Raw genomic sequence first — 18,318 nt, 5'->3', positions numbered from 1 at the left:
GTCGTTCCGTCATGTCTGACTCTTCACGACCGCATGGTCTGCAGCCTACCAGGCTCCTCTGTCCATGGGATTTTCCAGGCAAGAGTACTGGAGTGGGGTGCCATTGGTCTGATTACTTCATAGCAAATAGATAGGGAAACAGTGGAAAGAGTAACAGACTTTATTTTTGGGGCTCCAAAATCACTGCAGATGGTGACTGTAGCCATGAAATTAAAAGACGTTTGCTCCTTGGAAGAAAAGCTATGACCAACCTAGACAGCATATTAAAAAGCAGAGACATTACTTTGCCAACAAAGGTCCATCTAGTCAAAGCTATGGTCTTTTCAGTAGTCTATGGATGTGAGAGTTGGACTATAAAGAAATCTGAGCGCTGAAGAATTGATGTTTTTGAACTGTGGTGCTGGAGAAGACTCTTGAGAGTCCCTTGGACTGCAAGGAGATCCACCCAGTCAATCCTAAAGGAAATCAGTCCTAAATATTCATTGGAAGGACTGCTGCTGAAGCTGAAACTCCAATACTTTGGGCACCTGATGTGAAGAACTGACTCATTGGAAAAGACCCTGATGTTGAGAAAGATTGATGGCAGGAGGAGAAGGGGATGTCAGAGGATGAGATGGTTGGATGGCATCACTGATTCTTTGGACATGAGTTTGAGTAAGCTCTGGGAGTTGGTGATGGACAGGGAAGCCTAGTGTGCTGCAGTCCATGGGGTCGCAAAGAGTCGGACATGACTGAGCGACTGAACTGAACTGAACCAGTCTGAGAATCAATAAACGAGCAAGGCATAAAGGTGTTCCTTCTTGGAGTTTTTCATGTGTTTTTCAAAAATTGGACAAAATTATTTGAATATCTACATTCTCATATTTGGACATAAACATCAATTTTAGTTTTCCACAGGAGTAATACTTCAAGTCCCTTAAAACTGTTTTTTCATTTCTTTTTTTATATTGGAGTATAGCCGATTAACAATGTTATGGTAGTTTTAGGTGGAGAGCAACAGGATGCAAGTCCATTGAAACTTTTGGTTCAAATGTCTACATTACAGTTTTTTACAGTAAGTTTCTCTCCAGGAAGAACTATGGGAAGCCACAAACGAATGATGTAAATTCCACTCTTTCTTCCAGTTTTTTTAAAAAATATTTATTTGTTTGGCTGCACTGGGTCTCAACTCTGGGATCTTTTCTCCTGGTTGAGGCATGCTAGATCTTCAGCTCCAGCATGGGAACAATTAGTCGTGGCATGTAGGATCTGGTTCCCTGACCAGGGATAGAACCTGTTGCCCCCTGCATTGGGAGAATGGACTCTCAGACACTGAATCACCAGGGAAGGCCCCAGTGGTGTTTCGAAAGATTTAACAAGCGAAAGCTCCATCTGTGAAAGGTCTTTGGTAATGTGACAAAGAGAGGAACGGCACAGGTCATAAAATGGTGATTTTTCTTGCATAAAAAAGTTGTTTGATATGACAATGTGAATGCTGTCATTGATGCTAAATTCTTGTCTCTCCTGAGCTACCCCTAAATTCCTACCCTACACACACACCACACACACACACACACACACACACACACACACTGACCTGTATGGGGACTTCGCTCTTCATGAGGTATCGGACTTTGCTGAGAATGCACTGCTGGAGCTGGATCCATGAGATGGCTCTGTCTTCCCTTACCAAGAAAGGAGGCCCAAACCTGGAAATCCAAGTATATGAGGTTATTTCAGCAAAACAAAAACCAACAATACCCAAGAGTCAACAGTGTTGACTCTACTCATTGGCTTCACTCAATTGGATCCCACATACCATGCACCAGAGCCAATTAAAAAAAAAAAAAAAACTTAAAAAAAAAATAGAGATGAGAGTAGTTATCATTGTTCCTAAAACCAATAGAAAAACCTCTGATACTTAATTGTTACGGATGGTGTTAGCCATCTGCTGAGGGCTATCACTTTTGATCCTCTTGATCAGAAAGCACCTCACACCCTACTCCTTGTGGATCAACATTAAGAATGGATATTTAATCTTTTTCAAATTAGAATTATTCCAGCCCAAATTCCAAGTACATGTTGACACACCCCAGAAATCATGTGAAAGAAAGACAAAGTTAAACATACCTGCTGGCCTGCTGCCCCGAGCCCACCAGATTACAGAAGAGGATTAGCACCGAGGTCTCGTTGTGGACGGGCAGCGATAATCGCTGACCCTCACGGGCTGCCAAGCGCGGGGAGACCAGTAGACCAGATGGACGAACTGAAGATCAAGAATTACATTTGTGTTCTTAAAGGAGCTACTGTGCTGGGTCAGAACACTGGCTTCTAGCCCCTCTTCTCTTTGAGCATCTATTAACCACCCATGGGAGACACTGGAGGGCTACAGGGAAAGCAATATTAAGGTTCATGGCACATGTGCCACTGGACACTTGGTGCAAGAAGAGGATCTACATGGTAGTGAACTTGCTGCTGTGTTCAGCCGATTTTAAAATACAGAGATTTTTCAGTTCTAATGAGATAGATGAAACTGGAGCCTATTATATAGAGTGAAGTAAGCCAGAAAGAAAAACACCAATACAGTATACTAACGCATATATATGGAATTTAGAACGATGGTAATGACAACCCTGTATGCGAGACAGCAAAAGAGACACAGATGTATAGAACAGTCTTTTGGACTCTGTGGGAGAGGGAGGCAGGGGATGATTTGGGAGAATGGCATTAAAACATGTATAATATCATATAAGAAACGAATCGCCAGTCCAGGTTCGATGCAGGATACAGGAAGCTTGGGGCTGGTGCACTGGGATGACCCAGAGGGATGGTATGGGGAGGGAGGTGGGAGGGAGGTTCAGGATGGGAAACACGTGTACACCCGTGGCAGATGCATGTTGATGTATGGCAAAACCAATACAATATTGTAAAGTAAAAAATAAATAAATAAATATATTTTAATAAATAAAATAAATAAAATACAGAGATTTTAATCAACACTTTTCAAAGCCAATCTGAAAAATACACCAAAATGATTTTGGTTGCTTGTATGCTTTGATCAGAGAGCTGTAGAGTTTCTGCTCTCTTAGAAAGCCAACATAAGAAGAACAGAGGGAATGCAAAAATCTTTGTCATTGAGAAAGTAGAAGAATTGGACCATCCTCAATTTCCAATCAGCTCTTAAATTTTACTTTTAAGGCACAGACGGGTGACCTGTGATTAAATTTGAAACGAGGGCTTGTTTCACTGAGTTATCACATAATCAGGGCCTGTCAATGTTTTATTCCAGATTCCACACCCAGAGTCTCTCCAGTGACTCAAAGTGACTGCAGATACTTGGTTCCCACAGCCAGTCTGCCACCTAGGCTGGCTAAGGATACAGCCTCGGCAGAGAATTTATCTGTGGTACATGGTAAGACTGGCACAAGGTGCTCTAATATGAGTCTTCTTGACTGGTTAATTGGACCAAAATGTATACTGACCTACAATGAAAGGCTGTCAGAAACTGACCACCTTTGCCTATCCAAAGTTTAGGAAAAGTAAACATAGGGAAGTGAGACTATTAACAAAATGTCTAATAACCTATTTGACCATCTACTACTCCAGTTTATAAGGGTTTTTTTTATTAATTTATTTTTATTGAAGGATAATTGCTTTACAGAATTTTGTTATTTTCTGTCAAACCTCAACTCAACATGAATCAGCCATATATAAATATATCTCCTCCCTTCTGGAACTCCCTCCCATCTCCTTCCCTATCCCACCCCTCTAGGTTGATACAGAGCCCCTGTTTCAGCTTCCTGAGCCATACAGCAAATTCCCGTTGGCTATCCATTTTACATATGGTAATGTACGTTTTCATATTACCCTGTCCATACATCTCACCCTCTCCTCCCCTCTCCCCATGCCCATAAGTCTATTCTCTATGTCTGTTTCTTCACTGTTGCCCTGTAAATAAATTCTTCTGTACCATTTTTCTAGATTCTGTATGTATGCATTAGAATATGGTATTTATCTTTCTCTTTCTGACTTACTTCACTCTGTATAATAGGTTTTAGGTTCATCCACCTTATTAGAACTGACTCAAATGTGTTCCTTTTTATGGCTGAGTAATATTCCATTGTGTATGTGTACCACAACTTCTTTATCCATTCATCTGTTGATGCACATCTAGGTTGCTATAACAGTTTTACTTCAAGCACTGACCTTGAACCATAAGACTCCTGAAGACAAAGATTACTCCAGCACCCATTCTGAATGGAAGTGAGTTGCTCAGTTGTGTCCGACTCTTTGCCACCCTATGAATTGTAGCCTACCAGGCTCCTCCACCCATGGGATTTTCCAGGCAAGAGTACTGGAGTGGGGTGCCATTTCCTTCTCCAGAGGATCTTCCCCACCCACGGATCAAACCCAGGTCTCCTACATTGTAGGCAGGTGCTTTACCATCTGAGCCACAAGGGAAGTCCCATTCTGAATAGTGGTTCTCAAAATGTGGCTCCAGGATCATTATCACCAGAGCTTACCAGACAAGTAATTTCTCAGGCCCCACCCCTGGCCTTCTGAGTCAAAAGCCCTGTGGGTAGGGTTCAGAAATCTGCTTAAACAAGCTCTCCAGATGATTCTGATACTAAGGTTTTGAGAATTCCTGTATTAGTTGATTGATTTTTAATAATGAATCATCTGTAAAACAAATATCAGAGAAAATAAGCCTGATATTTCCAAGTACTAAAACTGAATGTCTTATGCCTTAGCACCCAATAGGTATTCTCTCAAACCTATAATTCATAATATGCAAATAAAATTTTGCAAACACTACTGTACCTGAGAGCATCTCCTGCCCAGGTGATGGGGGAGCTTGGAAGGCATAGACATTATCTCCTTCTGCAATAGTATTCAGGTCCTCTTCGTCAAAGAAAGACCGCTGGAGTCCACTGGGATACAGTTCAACCAAGATCACCTGGAATGAAAAGGATCATTTTCCCTTTTGTTTCTCAAAGGGAACTTAACAAAGAAGCAGTCTAAAAATGAACCAATTGCCTGAAACCTCTCTTTTACATTTTCCTTTCAAGTGGTTACTTATTTTTAGTAATAAAACACTAGGTGCTACAGTCAGACTAACACAGACTTGGATCTCAACTGCAACAACAGAATATCAAAGTGCCAAAGGAAGAGTGGGGAGAAGAAAATTGAAAAGCTAAAGTTTTATACCCAGCTAAACTATCCTGACAGAATGAGCCTAAAATGAAGCCTACTTCAGATAAACAAAAATTGAGAGTGTTTCCCACTAACCGATCTCCACTTAAAAAACTTCTAAATAGTATTGCCAACTTTTCTCACATTGTACCATACATGGAAAATATTTTTATGGAACACTGAGGTGAGCGGAAAAGGCTGGTTTTGTAGTGGAGCAGATGGGTGACTACTGCTGTGAGGGTCCTGGCTGCCCCCAGATCCAACTCTGTCCCCTGAAGGGTGGAAAGAATCAACAACTGAGCACACAGACATATATTTTTTCCTCCAATGGAGATCTTTATTAAAATAGTGAGAAAAGTCAGAAGAACTGATTGGGTAGAAGCAGGAAGGAGCCCACTGGGGTGATAGAAAGGTTCTGTTATCATGGTGGTTACACAGATGTACATGTAAAAAGTCAACAAGTGAAGTTATAACTTTAAGATGGACACTTTCTTATATCCCTTCCCTTCTGTAATGAAAAGGTTAAAAATACTCCTTAATTAGAAAAAAAAAAAATCTCATGAGGTCACCAAGTCACCAATTTTACACCAATGGAAGTATAAAATTTCCATTTTACAGTTAAAGAAACAGAGGATCAGAACTTCCCTGGAGGTCCAGTGGTTAAGGCTCTGTGCTCCCAATACAGGAGGCGTGGGTATGAGCCCTGGTCAGGAACTAAGATCCCACATGCTGCACAATGTGGCAAAAAAATAAAAAAATTTAAAAAAAAACTAAAGAAATAGGGGACTGATTACTTAGTCTAAGGTCCGAAAACTAGAAAGGGACTGAATAAAACAATTAGAACCCCATTTTGAGCCCTTCCCTTGTTGCTTTTCACCACCATCCCTTCTATCCTGTCCTTTCATGAGGGACCCTATTATGGGTCTGTCCACCAAAGTCACAGTGAATCCAAACTCTTTACCAAGACACTTAAAAAAAAAAAAAGTGGAGCACACCCATCCCACTGTCCCCAAATCGCCTCTCTCATGTACTCATCCCAAGTTCCTCTTCAGTCTCCTGGTTTATATGCTCAGGAGTGAAAACACAGAATAGTGGCTCAGGTTCTGAAATCACCACCTGCATTCAAATCCTGGCCCAGGCACTGACCTTGTGTCACACTTGCCCAGTGCTCACTGGTACAATGAGCATAACTGTAATATCTGCCTCACAGGATGATGGTGGGGAGTAAATTAGCCATAAAGTTCACAGAGTGGTGCTCAGCACTTAATCAGCACTACTGAGAGTCAGCTATTGTTGAAAGGATGATGATCGCCATCATCGTCACCTTTTTGGAAGACAAAGGTGATTTCCCTTCCGGGTTATTCTGTGAAAAAGCAGGGAGTGGTCTAGGCCCAGTCATCACAGACACCAGGGACTATTAATCAAACAGTATCTCATGAGTCACACTGGAGTCACTGAGAGCCAAAAATTAGCCTAAATAGCCCAGAGGGCTGGTGCGGTTAGCATCCCTCATCCCATGCCCAGGTCCCCCATCACACCTCCTCTGGAGAGACGCCGCCTTCCTCTGCAACCATCTTCCTCAGGGCTGCCACTGTGCTCAGGATTGGCACGGCCAGGCCAATGCGCAGGAACCGCTGGCTCTTGGAGGGGAAGACCAAGGTGACACTCAAGAATCTGGAAAATAGGAAGGAGGCCACATCCTTAAAGGACGGACGTGGGCTGTCACCAACATCACTGACACTAGACCAGGTTTAGCACTTGGGCAAATCTTTGCTTCCTGGTCGGGTCATTGCCCTTTAAGTACGTTGTCACCAGGTGGCAGCGGAGAGCCAATTCCCCAAGGCTCTCAGTAGCATGTACTTTTCCAGCGACTTAAAAGTAAAAGATATTTGATCAAGAATCACAGCACAGGTCTTCCTCAACTTACAGTGGGATTACGTCATTGTAACTTAAAGTATCTTAAGTCAAAAATGCATTTAATACACCTAATCTATCAAATACCATAGCTTAGCCCTCCCCACCTTAAACATTCTCAGAACACTTACATTTGCCCACAGTTGGGCAAAATCATCTAACATAGAGCCTCCGTGATAATAAAGCTTTGAATTGCTCCTGCAATTTACTGAATGCAATTTACTGAAAAACAGAGCGGTTTTAAGTGTATGGTTGTTTACCCTTATGATCACCCAGCTGGACTGGGAGCTGTGGTGCTGCCCTGCCCAGAGAGGACCATACCTCACATTGCCTGGCTGGGAAAAGATCAAAATTCAAATTGCAAAGTACGGTTCCTACTGAATGCGCATCACTTTCATACCATTGTACAATCAAAATATTGTACGTCGAACCATCGTTAAGTCAGGGACCATCTGTTCCGACCTATGGTCTCAAGATTCTATTTGCTAAGTAGATAATCTAAAGCAAAAAGAAACTCTGACGTCAGAAAAGTAGAGCAGTCAAGTCTCTCCCTCCAGGACAACTCAACACTACTGACAAGGCTCCCCTTTTCCTCCTGAAGTTCTTTCTCCCTTGTGATGGAGTACAGCCCTTTTGCTCCCCAACTTCTCTGGACTCTCTCTAGTTCCACTGTCTACTACACCCAGCAGCACACCAGGGCTTACCCCTCCAACTCCTGCGTCTCCTGCTCTCTACTACAGTAACAATCTAATCCATATAAATAATTAGCAGAGCTGAGACTTGAACCCAGGCAGTCTGGCCCCAGAGTCAGTGGTCCTAACCATTGTGCTATGCTGCTTCTGGCCAGGAATCACAGCTCATATCTATCAGTAGCCATCATATGATGATAGGATAAGTCAGTTATTAATATATTTATGGCACTGACAATCAGCAGAACAGGAGTTCAAAGCAGGAAGCGAGATTCAGTTGCCAGGAAAGGATATATAAAGCCATCAGTCTTCACCGCATCCTAAAGATGGAGGATATCAACAGACAGAAGGCAAGAGAAAAGATTTTGCAAAGCGGGGGAACCCAGGGAAGAAAGGCCCCATATAGGAATTCACTAAGCTTCCATGTGGTTGGCAGTGGCCTTAACAGTCCCTGCCAAGACCTAGGCTTCTGGGATGCCTGTGCTACGTGCTTCTTCTTTTTGCAGAGCCAAACTTCATCATGTCTCCTACCTAATCCTGCCTCCTCTTTTCTTTTTTTCTCGTATCTCCCAACAACCCCTTTCCATTTCCTTTGCCCCTTAAATAAACCTTTTCCTACACCTTCCCCAAGAGGAAAAAGGATTTAGAAATAAAGCTGGGGAAAGCAGAGGATGACAAGTTTTCTCTGGTTCACCTCTGTCTGTTTGAGTGGTACCAACTGGCCCATGCCAGCTTCTAAATGGGCCAAAGATGGAAGCCGGGCAATGGGGCTGATAAACAAAAGCATGTTTATAATCCCATCTTCAGCCAAAGAAGGAACTCAGTAACCTTTCACGTTAATCATCCCATTAGGTCATTGGATGTCCCCAAGAAGCAAGGCTTGGCTGAGAAGCAAAAGAGAACTTTGTAGCTGCAGGGTCCAGAGATTCCAAAAGATGGACATCAAGTTCACCAGCATGATGCTCACGTACCTCGTCTGGCGCAGAGGGATGGGCAGGGACACGCACAGGAAAGGGTCGAAGGTGTTGCTCTGTTTCAGGCAGTGGGGACAGGTCAAGGAAGATCTGTGAGGGTGGAGGATACACATTAAAGTCGAATCGCCACTTGAACAGTTGGGCAGTTCCTCAAAGAGTTAGAGCCACCATTGCAATTCCTCTGCTAGGGCCATACCACAAAGAATTAAAGACAGGTATTCAGATCTTTGTGCACAAAGGTTCAGACAATGTTATTCACCAAAGCCAAAGGGTGGATACAACTCATGTGTCCATCAATGGATAAATGGGTAAACAGAATGTGTTACAGACACACAATGGATTATTATTCAGTCCTGAGGTCCTCACACTTGCTATATAAATGAACCTTGATAACATCATGTGAGTAAAAGAAGCCAGACACCAAAGGCTACATAATTTATGATTCCATGTATATGAAATACCAGAGTGAGTAAAGCCACAGGAAGAGAATGCAGATTGGTGGTTGCCAGGTGATGAGAGGAGGAAAACCTGGGGAGTGGCTGCTTCATGAGTACCAGGTTTTCTTTTGGGGATGATGAAAATGGTTACGAACTAGAAAAAAAATCGGTGGTTGCACAACATAGTGGGTGTACATGCTGCTGAACTACAACTTTAAAATGCTTAATTTTATGTTATGTGGCTCTCAACTCAATTTCTTAAAAAGGAAAAAGTTTAATCATATGTATGGGGATTTCCCTGGTGGTACAAAGGCTAAGACTCTGCTCCCAGTGCAGGAGGGTGGGCCTGTGTTCAATCTCTGGTCAGGGAACTATATGCCACGTGCTGCAACTAAGACCCAGCACAGCCAAACAAATAAATAAATTTTAAAAAAAGAAAAGATAGACCAGAGAACAGACTGGAGTATTTAATGTTCAATCACTCTCTGCCTTTGGTGAATTTTCCTTTGGGAAAACCATGGCAATGCTGTAGTAAAAAGGATGCACCAGGCATAGAGCGCCAGCCAGCAGGGGGACCTGATGTTTGTGGGGACTCCTCTGCCACCCTGTTTCTCTCCCTCCCTCCTCCCAACCTCACCCATCACATACTGTGCCATAACACAGACCTGAAAGATGTACTTTGTCATTGGGAACTTTCCAAACCCGTTTCACATTTAAGCAGACCAATGAGACGGAATGTTTTTCTTTGACTTACTCATTTTTAAAAAATCTACTAAAACTAAGCAAGGCCGAGTTTTTCTTGCAGATGCACCCTAGTCAACCGATCCAGGGACACGACCTTTAGATGGAGCCGTGAATCTCTGGCCCGGAGCAAGAGATGCATAGTTTGGCAAAAACATAGAATGACCTAATTTTGTATTTAAAGAATAAAGAAAGCATATTGTTTTCATAATAAACCAGAGAGAGGACGTGAGAGGCACCTGTTCCTCAAAGGATGAGAAGAGGATGATGAGTATAACCAACAGATCAGGGGGAGAGGGTAGCATCACTTTCACAGAAAACTCCAGCGGTTACGAGGCTCCAGCTACACCTCAGATGTGGCCTGGAGGGGTCCTTTCGTCCATGCCATCCCCTCCAGTTCATCACAGTCCTATCCTACCGTCTCCCAGGCACTCACAGGAGAAAGGACAGAAAATCACCCCAACGCCCTTCACTCTTCACTCGCCCATTTTCCCCAAGCTATTCATCCTCTCTGTCCAGTTGCTTCTGTTCCAAAACTAGCCTCTCATCTGCCGCTGGAACTCAGAACTGCTGTCTGCTCTCCATGGGTTACAAATGCCCCGAAACGACACTGCTCGTTTCACACCCTGGCCTCTCACTGCCACTGAATATCCATCTGACACCTCCCACCCAGCTAGCTTCACCTGCTCGCTGGCTGGTGAGACGGATGTTCACACCGGCAATGGTAATTAAGACAATGCACAAGCAAGATGTCACCTCTCCAAATCTGCGATCTGAAAAACGCTTCTAAAACATACTCTGCCTAAAAGGGAATGCCACCTGTAATGGGAACCAGATTAGGATTTCTGTGAACAAAAGTTATGAATGCCATGGAGAGAGGAACACACACACACACACACACACACACTGCCTCCTCTAGCCAAAACTCCAACATAGCAACAATCCTTGACTATTAAACTTGCAGATGTTTTCAAGCCATGATAATAATTGTATAGAATAACCAATTATTTGCCCTCCAGTCCAGTGGTCCTGGACCTTTTTGGCACCAGGGACCAATTTTGTGGAAGACAATTTTTCCAAGGGGGAGGGATGGTTTGGGAATGACTCAAGAGCACTATACTCACTGTACACTTTATTTCTATTCTTATTACATCAGCTCCATCTCAGATCATCAGGGATTAGATCCCGGAGGTTGGGGGACCCCTGCTCTAGCCTACAACCTTCAGCACCCTAATACTATTCTCCCTTCCCTCCTCCAGCCACAGGCAAAACCTCAGCTCCCTAAAAAAGGGACAGCAAGGGGAGATATAGGGAGAATCTCAGTGAGCAGGGGGCCTCTGCAGTAACTCAGAATAGCACTTCCGGCTTTTGGTTTCACAAAGAAGACTGATACCAGAGGGCATCCTCCCCAGGAAAGGAGACTGAAGAGGGTCCAGATCAGCAAGGACCACACCCTGGGATTCCAGCCTGGAACTGGCACCCACTATAGCTGCAGAAAACCACTGCTCAGACCTCAAAAGCCCTAACCTAGATGGATGTCCCTAATGATATTTTTTTCCTTTACTCTGGACCAGAAGGCAGAAAGCAGCTATTTTTAGCTGTCACCAATCTCTTTTTTTTTTAGCATGAATATCTCGCTTCTTACTCACCCTTCTACAGCAATCAACCCAAAGGGTGCTTACAGTCCTTAGTATCGGATCAGCCTAAATGTCACTTCTTCAGGAATCTGTCCCTGACTCACCTTTTACCTTGTGACACTGTGATTTATAATAAGAAATATATATTTATGTTGAAAAGTATGTATATTCCTGGCACAGAGCTCCTAAAACCCTTGGAATTTCCTAAGTGATGAGAACAGAAATAAAGGCAAAATGAGCATTTTTTGCTATTCATAAAAAACCCCGTACAACCACACCTGAATTTATGCTAAAACCATAGGATGGGGCTGGTTGTCAGAGGAACCCAGCACAGGGAGGACTTTCAGCTCCACGTGCTAGCTCCACACTAGCACTCAGCTAGGCTAAGATCCTACATGCTGCGGGGGCGTGGCCAAAAAGAAAAGAAAAAAAAAAAGAAAGTAATGTAAAGGGAAACAAGAGATTTTTTTCCTCTTTCACACTCATAACATGCACTTCAACACTCCCCCAATTTTTCCTTCAAAGCACCTGCCAGTTATACAACTATGTAAAAACCCAGGAGTCGCCCTAGATGTTCACAGTTCCCTTGGCCCTCCCCCTCTTACTCTTAAACCCACTGGCAAGTCCTGGTGACTCTACATCCCCAACTGTTCCCCATCTACCCACCCTGCTCCCTCCATCTCCATCACTACCGGTCTCCATCATTCCCAGTGCTGCCTCCCTTCATCACCAAAACAACTCATTTCTTTCTTTCTTTGTTTTTTTGGCCGCAGGCCACGGCAGGTAAGATCAGATCCCCTATCAGGGATCGAACTCATGCCAAGTACAGTGGAAGCTCAGATTCTTAACCACTGGACAGCCAGGGAAGTCCCAACTAGCCAATTTCTTAAATGGATAATTAGACCACATGCTGCCTTAAACTTTGAAGTGGCCTCCTATGGCCCTTAGGCTACATACAACCCATGCTACCAGATTGCCCGTCCAGCTCTCCAGCCTCGCCTCTCCCCACCCTTCACTACTTGGCAGTTCTCTGTTCCCTGAACTTGCATCATCTCCACCCCAGACCCTTTGCTGCTTTTTCTGCCTGGAATATCCTGTCCCCAAGTATCTGAATGGCCAGCTTCTTGTCACTCAGCTCGCAGTTCGAATGTCCCCCCTGAAAATAAGCCTCACCTGATCATCTTATCTAAGGTCAGCTGCCTCCCCAACCTCCTAAGTTATCATTTCACTCATTGTTATCACAGATTGTTGCATATTATGTGTGTATTAAGTCCCTTCCCAGGTGGCGCTAGTGGTAAAGAACCCGCCTGCCAATGCAGGACACGTAAGAGATGTGGGTTTGATCCCTGGGTTGGGAAGATCCCCTGGAGAAGGGCATGGCAACCCACTTCAGTATTCTTGCCTGAAGAATCCCATGGACAGAGAAGCCTGGCCAGCTACAGTCCAAGGATCACACGGAGTTGGACCCAACTGAAGTGACTTGGCAGGCACATATGTGTACTATCTAACACCTCCCCCAATACATGCTTTCAAACTGTGATGCTAGAGAAGACTCTTGAGAGTCCCTTGGACTGCAAGGAGATCAAACCAGTCAATCCTAAAGGAAATCAACCCTGAATATTCACTGGAAGGACTGATACTGAAGCTGAAGCTCCAATATTTTGGCCACCTGTTGCAAAGAGCTGACTCTGGAAAAGACCTTGATGCTGGGAAAGACTGAGGGCAGGAGAAGGGGATGACAGAGGACAAGATGGTTAGGTAGCATCACTGACTCAATGGACATGAATTTGAGCAAACTCCAGGAGAGAGTGGAGGACAGAGGAACCCGGGGTGCTACAGTCCATGTGGGTCGCAAAGAGTTGGACACGACTTAGCATCTGAACAACAACAAACCCCCAATAGAATGTTAGTTAATAAGAACAGTGGCTGGGGTGTGTTCACAGCTCAAGTCTCAATACCTAGAAGGGGGCCTGGCAGAGTCTATGTAAGTTTATATTTTTTACATCCTTCATTATGCTGGGAAATCTAGAACTCCAAATAATGTGTTAAACTCAGCTCTCTGGTAATAAAGAACAAATCAGAAAGATCTCACCCACTTCTCAGCAATGGCCTGGGGAGATCCTAGGCCTTCACATTCATGTTTTATAGAACCATCTTCACCAATACTCCTCCTTCAAGCAGGATGGGAGGCCCAGGAGCCAGCAAGAAAGGAAAGAAATACTGAAAGTTGGAAACAACAGGAGTAAGTGCTTAACTGTGATTAATAATGGGGGAGACAAGGGAGCTTATGGTTTCTGTTGTTTTACAATCTCAGGGTAAACCTGGCAATGTGAGGCTGGTTACCAGCATACAAGTTTGCTGAAGCCTTAGGCAACACATTTTAAACATACCCTATTCTTACCTGTATTGTGCTTGGAAGTGGCTTTGCACAAAGCTTTGGCCCATAGAAAGCGGAGCCGATGGCGACAGAAGGTTCTCAGAGGTCTTCCTGGCTTCAGGTTGAAGCTGCAAAGAAATGAGGGGAGGAAACAAAATTAGCCATGCCTCCCATCACTTCACTGCATCCAGACCAACGAGACTCCACCGCCTCCTGGGTCCACAGCATCCCTTTCTGGGACTAGACCTGCAGAACCAGGCTTTCCATGTTGCTTACCATAATCTACTGCTCCTTCAATCCCTGGACCTCCCCAATTCCCTGAGAGAGTGACAGAGAAAGGAAAGAGACAGAGGTAATGTGTGTTGTGTGTGTGTGTGTGTGTTGAAAGAGCATGACCCTTGGTGAACACTCACACATACTACCCCAGCTCCAACCATTACCTCTGGATTAACAAACCCATTCTTTACCCCCATGCTTCTAGGAACCCTGTGTCTAAATGTTTCCTGTACATTTCACTTGGATGGGCTGTCATCACTTCAAACACACCCACACCAAATCTGACCATCTCCCGCCTCCTAAACCATTCCTGAACATATTTTCCAGCGAGCCAGTCTTCACGTGAACATCGTCTTTCTCAGACAAAACAGGTTTGCATCTCAGAATAATGAATGTGTCAGCCTCCTCCCACCGCACTCTGTCCTACTATATTCTTCTCTGAATTCCCTTACGTATGAGTGTCCCATTGCAGCTATAATAAATGTAATAAAGTAGTGGCTTGAAACAATAGAAATGTGTCCTCTTGTAGATTTCAAGACCAGACATCCAAAATCAGGGACTTCCCTGGTGGTCCAATGGCTAAGACTCTGAGCTCCCGATGCAGGACACCAGGGTTCGATCCCTGGTCAGGGAACTAGACCCCATACACCACAACTAAAAGATTCCACATGCTGCAAGATCTGGTGCAGCCAAATAAATAAACCGATATTTAAAAAATAAAAAGGAGGGAGGGACTTAATCAAGACACCTTGTGTGACACCCTGTGTGCACAGCTCACAACTGAGCAGCCAATGGGGCAGGGGAGGAGACAGAGGAAGGGGTTCAGTTCAGTCACTCAGTCGTGTCCGACTCTTTGCGACCCCATGAGTCGCAGCACGCCAGGCCTCCCTGTCCATCACCAACTCCCGGAGTTCACCCAGACTCACGTCCATCGAGTCGGTGATGCCATCCAGCCATCTCATCCTCTGTCATCCCCTTCTCCTCCTGCCCCCAATCCCTCCCAGCATCACAGTCTTTTTCCAATAAGTCAACTCTTCGCATGAGGTAGCCAAAGTACTGGAGTTTCAGCTTCAGCATCATTCCTTTCAAAGAACACCCAGGGCTGATCTCCTTCAGAATGGACTGGTTGGATCTCCTTGCAGTCCAAGGGACTCTCAAGAGGCTTCTCCAACACCACAGTTCAAAAGCAGCAATTCTTCGGTGCTCAGCTTTCTTCACAGTCCAACTCTCACATCCATACATGACCACTGGAAAAACCATAGCCTTGACTAGACGGACCTTTGTTGGCAAAGTAACGTCTCTGCTTTTCAATATGCTATCTAGGTTGGTCATAAATTTCCTTCCAAGGAGTAAGCGTCTTTTAATTTCATGGCTGCAGTCACCATCTGCAGTGATTTTGGAGCCCAAAAAATAAAGTCTGACACTGTTTCCACTGTTTCCCCATCTATTTCCCATGAAGTGATGGGAAAGAGGAAGGGGTACATAGGGTCAATTCCAAGCTTCCGATCTGGTGCCTGGAGAACCCCTGATCCATTAACAGAAGTGTGTGTATGTGCTCAGGGGTGTCTGATTCTTTGTGACCCCATGGACTCTAACCTGCCAGGCTCCTCTGTCCATGGGATTTCCCAGGCAAGAATACTGGAGTGGGCTGCCATTTCCTTCTCCAGGGGATCTTCCCAATCCAGGGATTGAACCCTTGTCTCCTGCATTGGCAGGCAGATTTTTCACCACTGAGCCACCAGGGAAGCCCAGTAACAGAAGAGGGAATGGCAACAGGAGAAAGGGGAAGTTGAGGGAGGGGAGAGCAAGCCAAGTTCCAGGCAGAGACACCAAAGGACAAGGGAATGAAGGGCTCGGAGGAGAGAGAGAGAGACCATGGATGCAGAGCAGACGTGGGCATTTGGGGCTGCCCAGGACGGTCTTCTTTTCACTGAGAGTAGCCCTCACTTTGGGAATGCTGAATTCAGTCCGGGGGGAGGGGGCAAGGCTCTTTCATCAGGAATCCTTTCCTCCCTCACCAAAGAGACTGGTACGTGATCCAAGCAGGATGGATGAGATGTCCCTGCTCTTCAAGTCAATCACAGGCAGACTGACCTACAGGCCGCAAACTGCGACTCTGGCAGAAGTGTCCAGGCCAGAGGATTGAGCCATTCCTGCCACTGACACCCTCCCCACACCCAGAGCTGTCTGGCTCAAGACGGTTCCAAGCCTAGTCTTCAGCCTTCATTTCCATTCTTCACACCTGCCCTTTGCCTTCCAACTAATTCCTTTGTTGTTTGAGTTGGCTGATTGGCTGCCGTTCCTCACAACCAAAGACCTCACAATGACCCAGGCTGCTTCTCCATCAGGATGATAGGGCAGTGGGACTTCCCTGACAGTCCGGTGGGTAAGACCTTCCAATACAGGAGGTTTGGATTCAATCCCTGGTTGGGGAGCTAAGATCCCACATGCCTCAGGGCCAAAATAACTAAAACAGAAGCAATTCTTTGAAAATGGTCCACATTAAAAAAAAAAAGAAAATCTAAAAAAGATGATAAGGCAGCATGCGTTGGGAGCGGCTGCATACAGGACCGTCCAAGGAGGGGTATGTAAAGAGAAAATTCCAAACGAGGCTGGGGTGAGAAGCAATGGAGGGTCACTCACAAAGCATGGTGTATCAGGCAGGTCGGACCAGGCTGGGGCTACCCTGCTAGCCGAGTGATCCTGACTATCTCCCTGAGCCTTGTTCCACACCTAAAATGAAGAGGAGTATTACGTCAGCTCAGGGAGTCATCATTTAAATAAAAAGAGATGAGGGTATCCTGCCTGGCACATAGTAGGTGCTTAATAGATGTTAGGTTCCTGGTCCTCTCCCCAGCCTTAGTCCCTTTCTTAATCCTGCAAGAGTGGCATTTTCTGTAAGATAAACTGCCCAAAATATTGCTGGTGTCACACTGTCCACAGGATAGTAAAAAGATGCCCTATTCACCAGATGAAAACATTTATTGTTACATTAACAGAAAAGAAAGTGGTCCTCATGTTTCCTGTTCTAGTTTCAAATAAATTGAGCTACATGGCTTTCATATGTTTGAAACAGAAATAGCCTCAGAAAGAAAAATTGTTCAGAGGTACACAGGGGCAGTCTCTTTCCTTCTTGGAAAGCGAAAATAAAGTTTGTGCCAAATAGTCCAACAGCTCTGCTCTTCTACCTTCAAGCATTCACAGCCAGCCCTCTGCAGGCAGCCCAATTTTCTGAGAGCAAGTTTCAGGAGGAGCTTTGACTCCATCCAGACATAGAAAAAGATCTTTCCTGGTCTCAATCAGGTCAGATGAAGAGCAGGGCAAGCTCCTCTCTCCGGCCAACAGCCAGCCGTGGTCTTGCTGGGTCGTGGGTGCCTTCTTGACACCCTTGGCCATTAAAGGAAGAGAAAGCAGCCGGCGTGACTGAGAATCATGAGTGAGGGGCAGAAACCAGGCAGAGCTGTTGGTGGGTCAGCCAGTTAGGGCCCCGTCAGCTGTATAGGAGTCTGGATTCTGTTGTAAATGCAACAGGGAGCTGCCGAGGAAATTAAAGCAGGAGGGTGATGCAATCTTATTTCCTTTCTGAAAAGATCCCTCTGGCTGCAGCATGAAGAACACACAGTAGCGGGGCACACTGGAAAATGGAAAACCAGTTAGGGCTGCTTTCATGAGGGTCTTGAAATCATAACACATTATTGACTTAAACTCACTGTCATCTTAAAGACAGGTTTGAGGTGGTGTGCTGTGGTTGGGACCAAGGCTCCAGAGCAGAGTTCTCCATGAGGGGGATGCTTTTGCCTCTCCTCCAGGGGACACGTGGCCGTGTCTGGAGACAGTTTTGGTGATCAATCACAATTACGGGTGCCACCGGCAGCTGCTAGGTAAAGAAACGCTGCAAACGGTACAACGTACAGGACAAACCCCACTCCCCTAGAATTACCTGGTCTTCTGTCCAAAGTGCTGAGGCTAAGAAGCCCTGTTCTAAGAGTCGAATTTTCTAGCTTTGCATCCTGGCTCTCCTACTGGCTTGCTGTGTGACTTGGGCCAAGTTACTTAACCTCTCTGGGCTCTCCCCCACCTCTATGGGATGCTTTTCCTGCC

General features: G+C 45.0%; 1 protein-coding gene across 5 annotated transcripts in view; it reads right to left on the bottom strand.

The window, feature by feature from the left end:
• USP43 (ubiquitin specific peptidase 43) overlaps positions 1–18,318 on the bottom strand; it is a 51,241-nt gene that overhangs the window by 19,825 nt on the left and 13,098 nt on the right. For 3 of the 5 annotated variants that reach the window (XM_061391039.1, XM_061391040.1, XM_061391043.1), the window contains exons 3-9: positions 16,861–16,950; positions 13,966–14,069; positions 8,747–8,839; positions 6,711–6,846; positions 4,801–4,936; positions 2,110–2,245; positions 1,577–1,688 (exon numbers count right to left, since the gene is read on the bottom strand). In XM_061391039.1, coding sequence (XP_061247023.1) covers positions 1,577–1,688; positions 2,110–2,245; positions 4,801–4,936; positions 6,711–6,846; positions 8,747–8,839; positions 13,966–14,069; positions 16,861–16,950 — 807 coding nt within the window. The remainder of the gene's footprint in view (positions 1–1,576; positions 1,689–2,109; positions 2,246–4,800; positions 4,937–6,710; positions 6,847–8,746; positions 8,840–13,965; positions 14,070–16,860; positions 16,951–18,318) is intronic. The other 2 variants (XM_061391041.1, XM_061391042.1) reach the window with 1 other exon arrangement.

Source organism: Bos javanicus, chromosome 19 (assembly GCF_032452875.1).
Source record: "Bos javanicus breed banteng chromosome 19, ARS-OSU_banteng_1.0, whole genome shotgun sequence".
Lineage (NCBI taxonomy): Eukaryota > Metazoa > Chordata > Mammalia > Artiodactyla > Bovidae > Bos > Bos javanicus.
The sequence above is the reverse complement of the archived record's forward strand: the minus strand, read 5'-3'. Positions and strand labels throughout refer to the sequence as shown.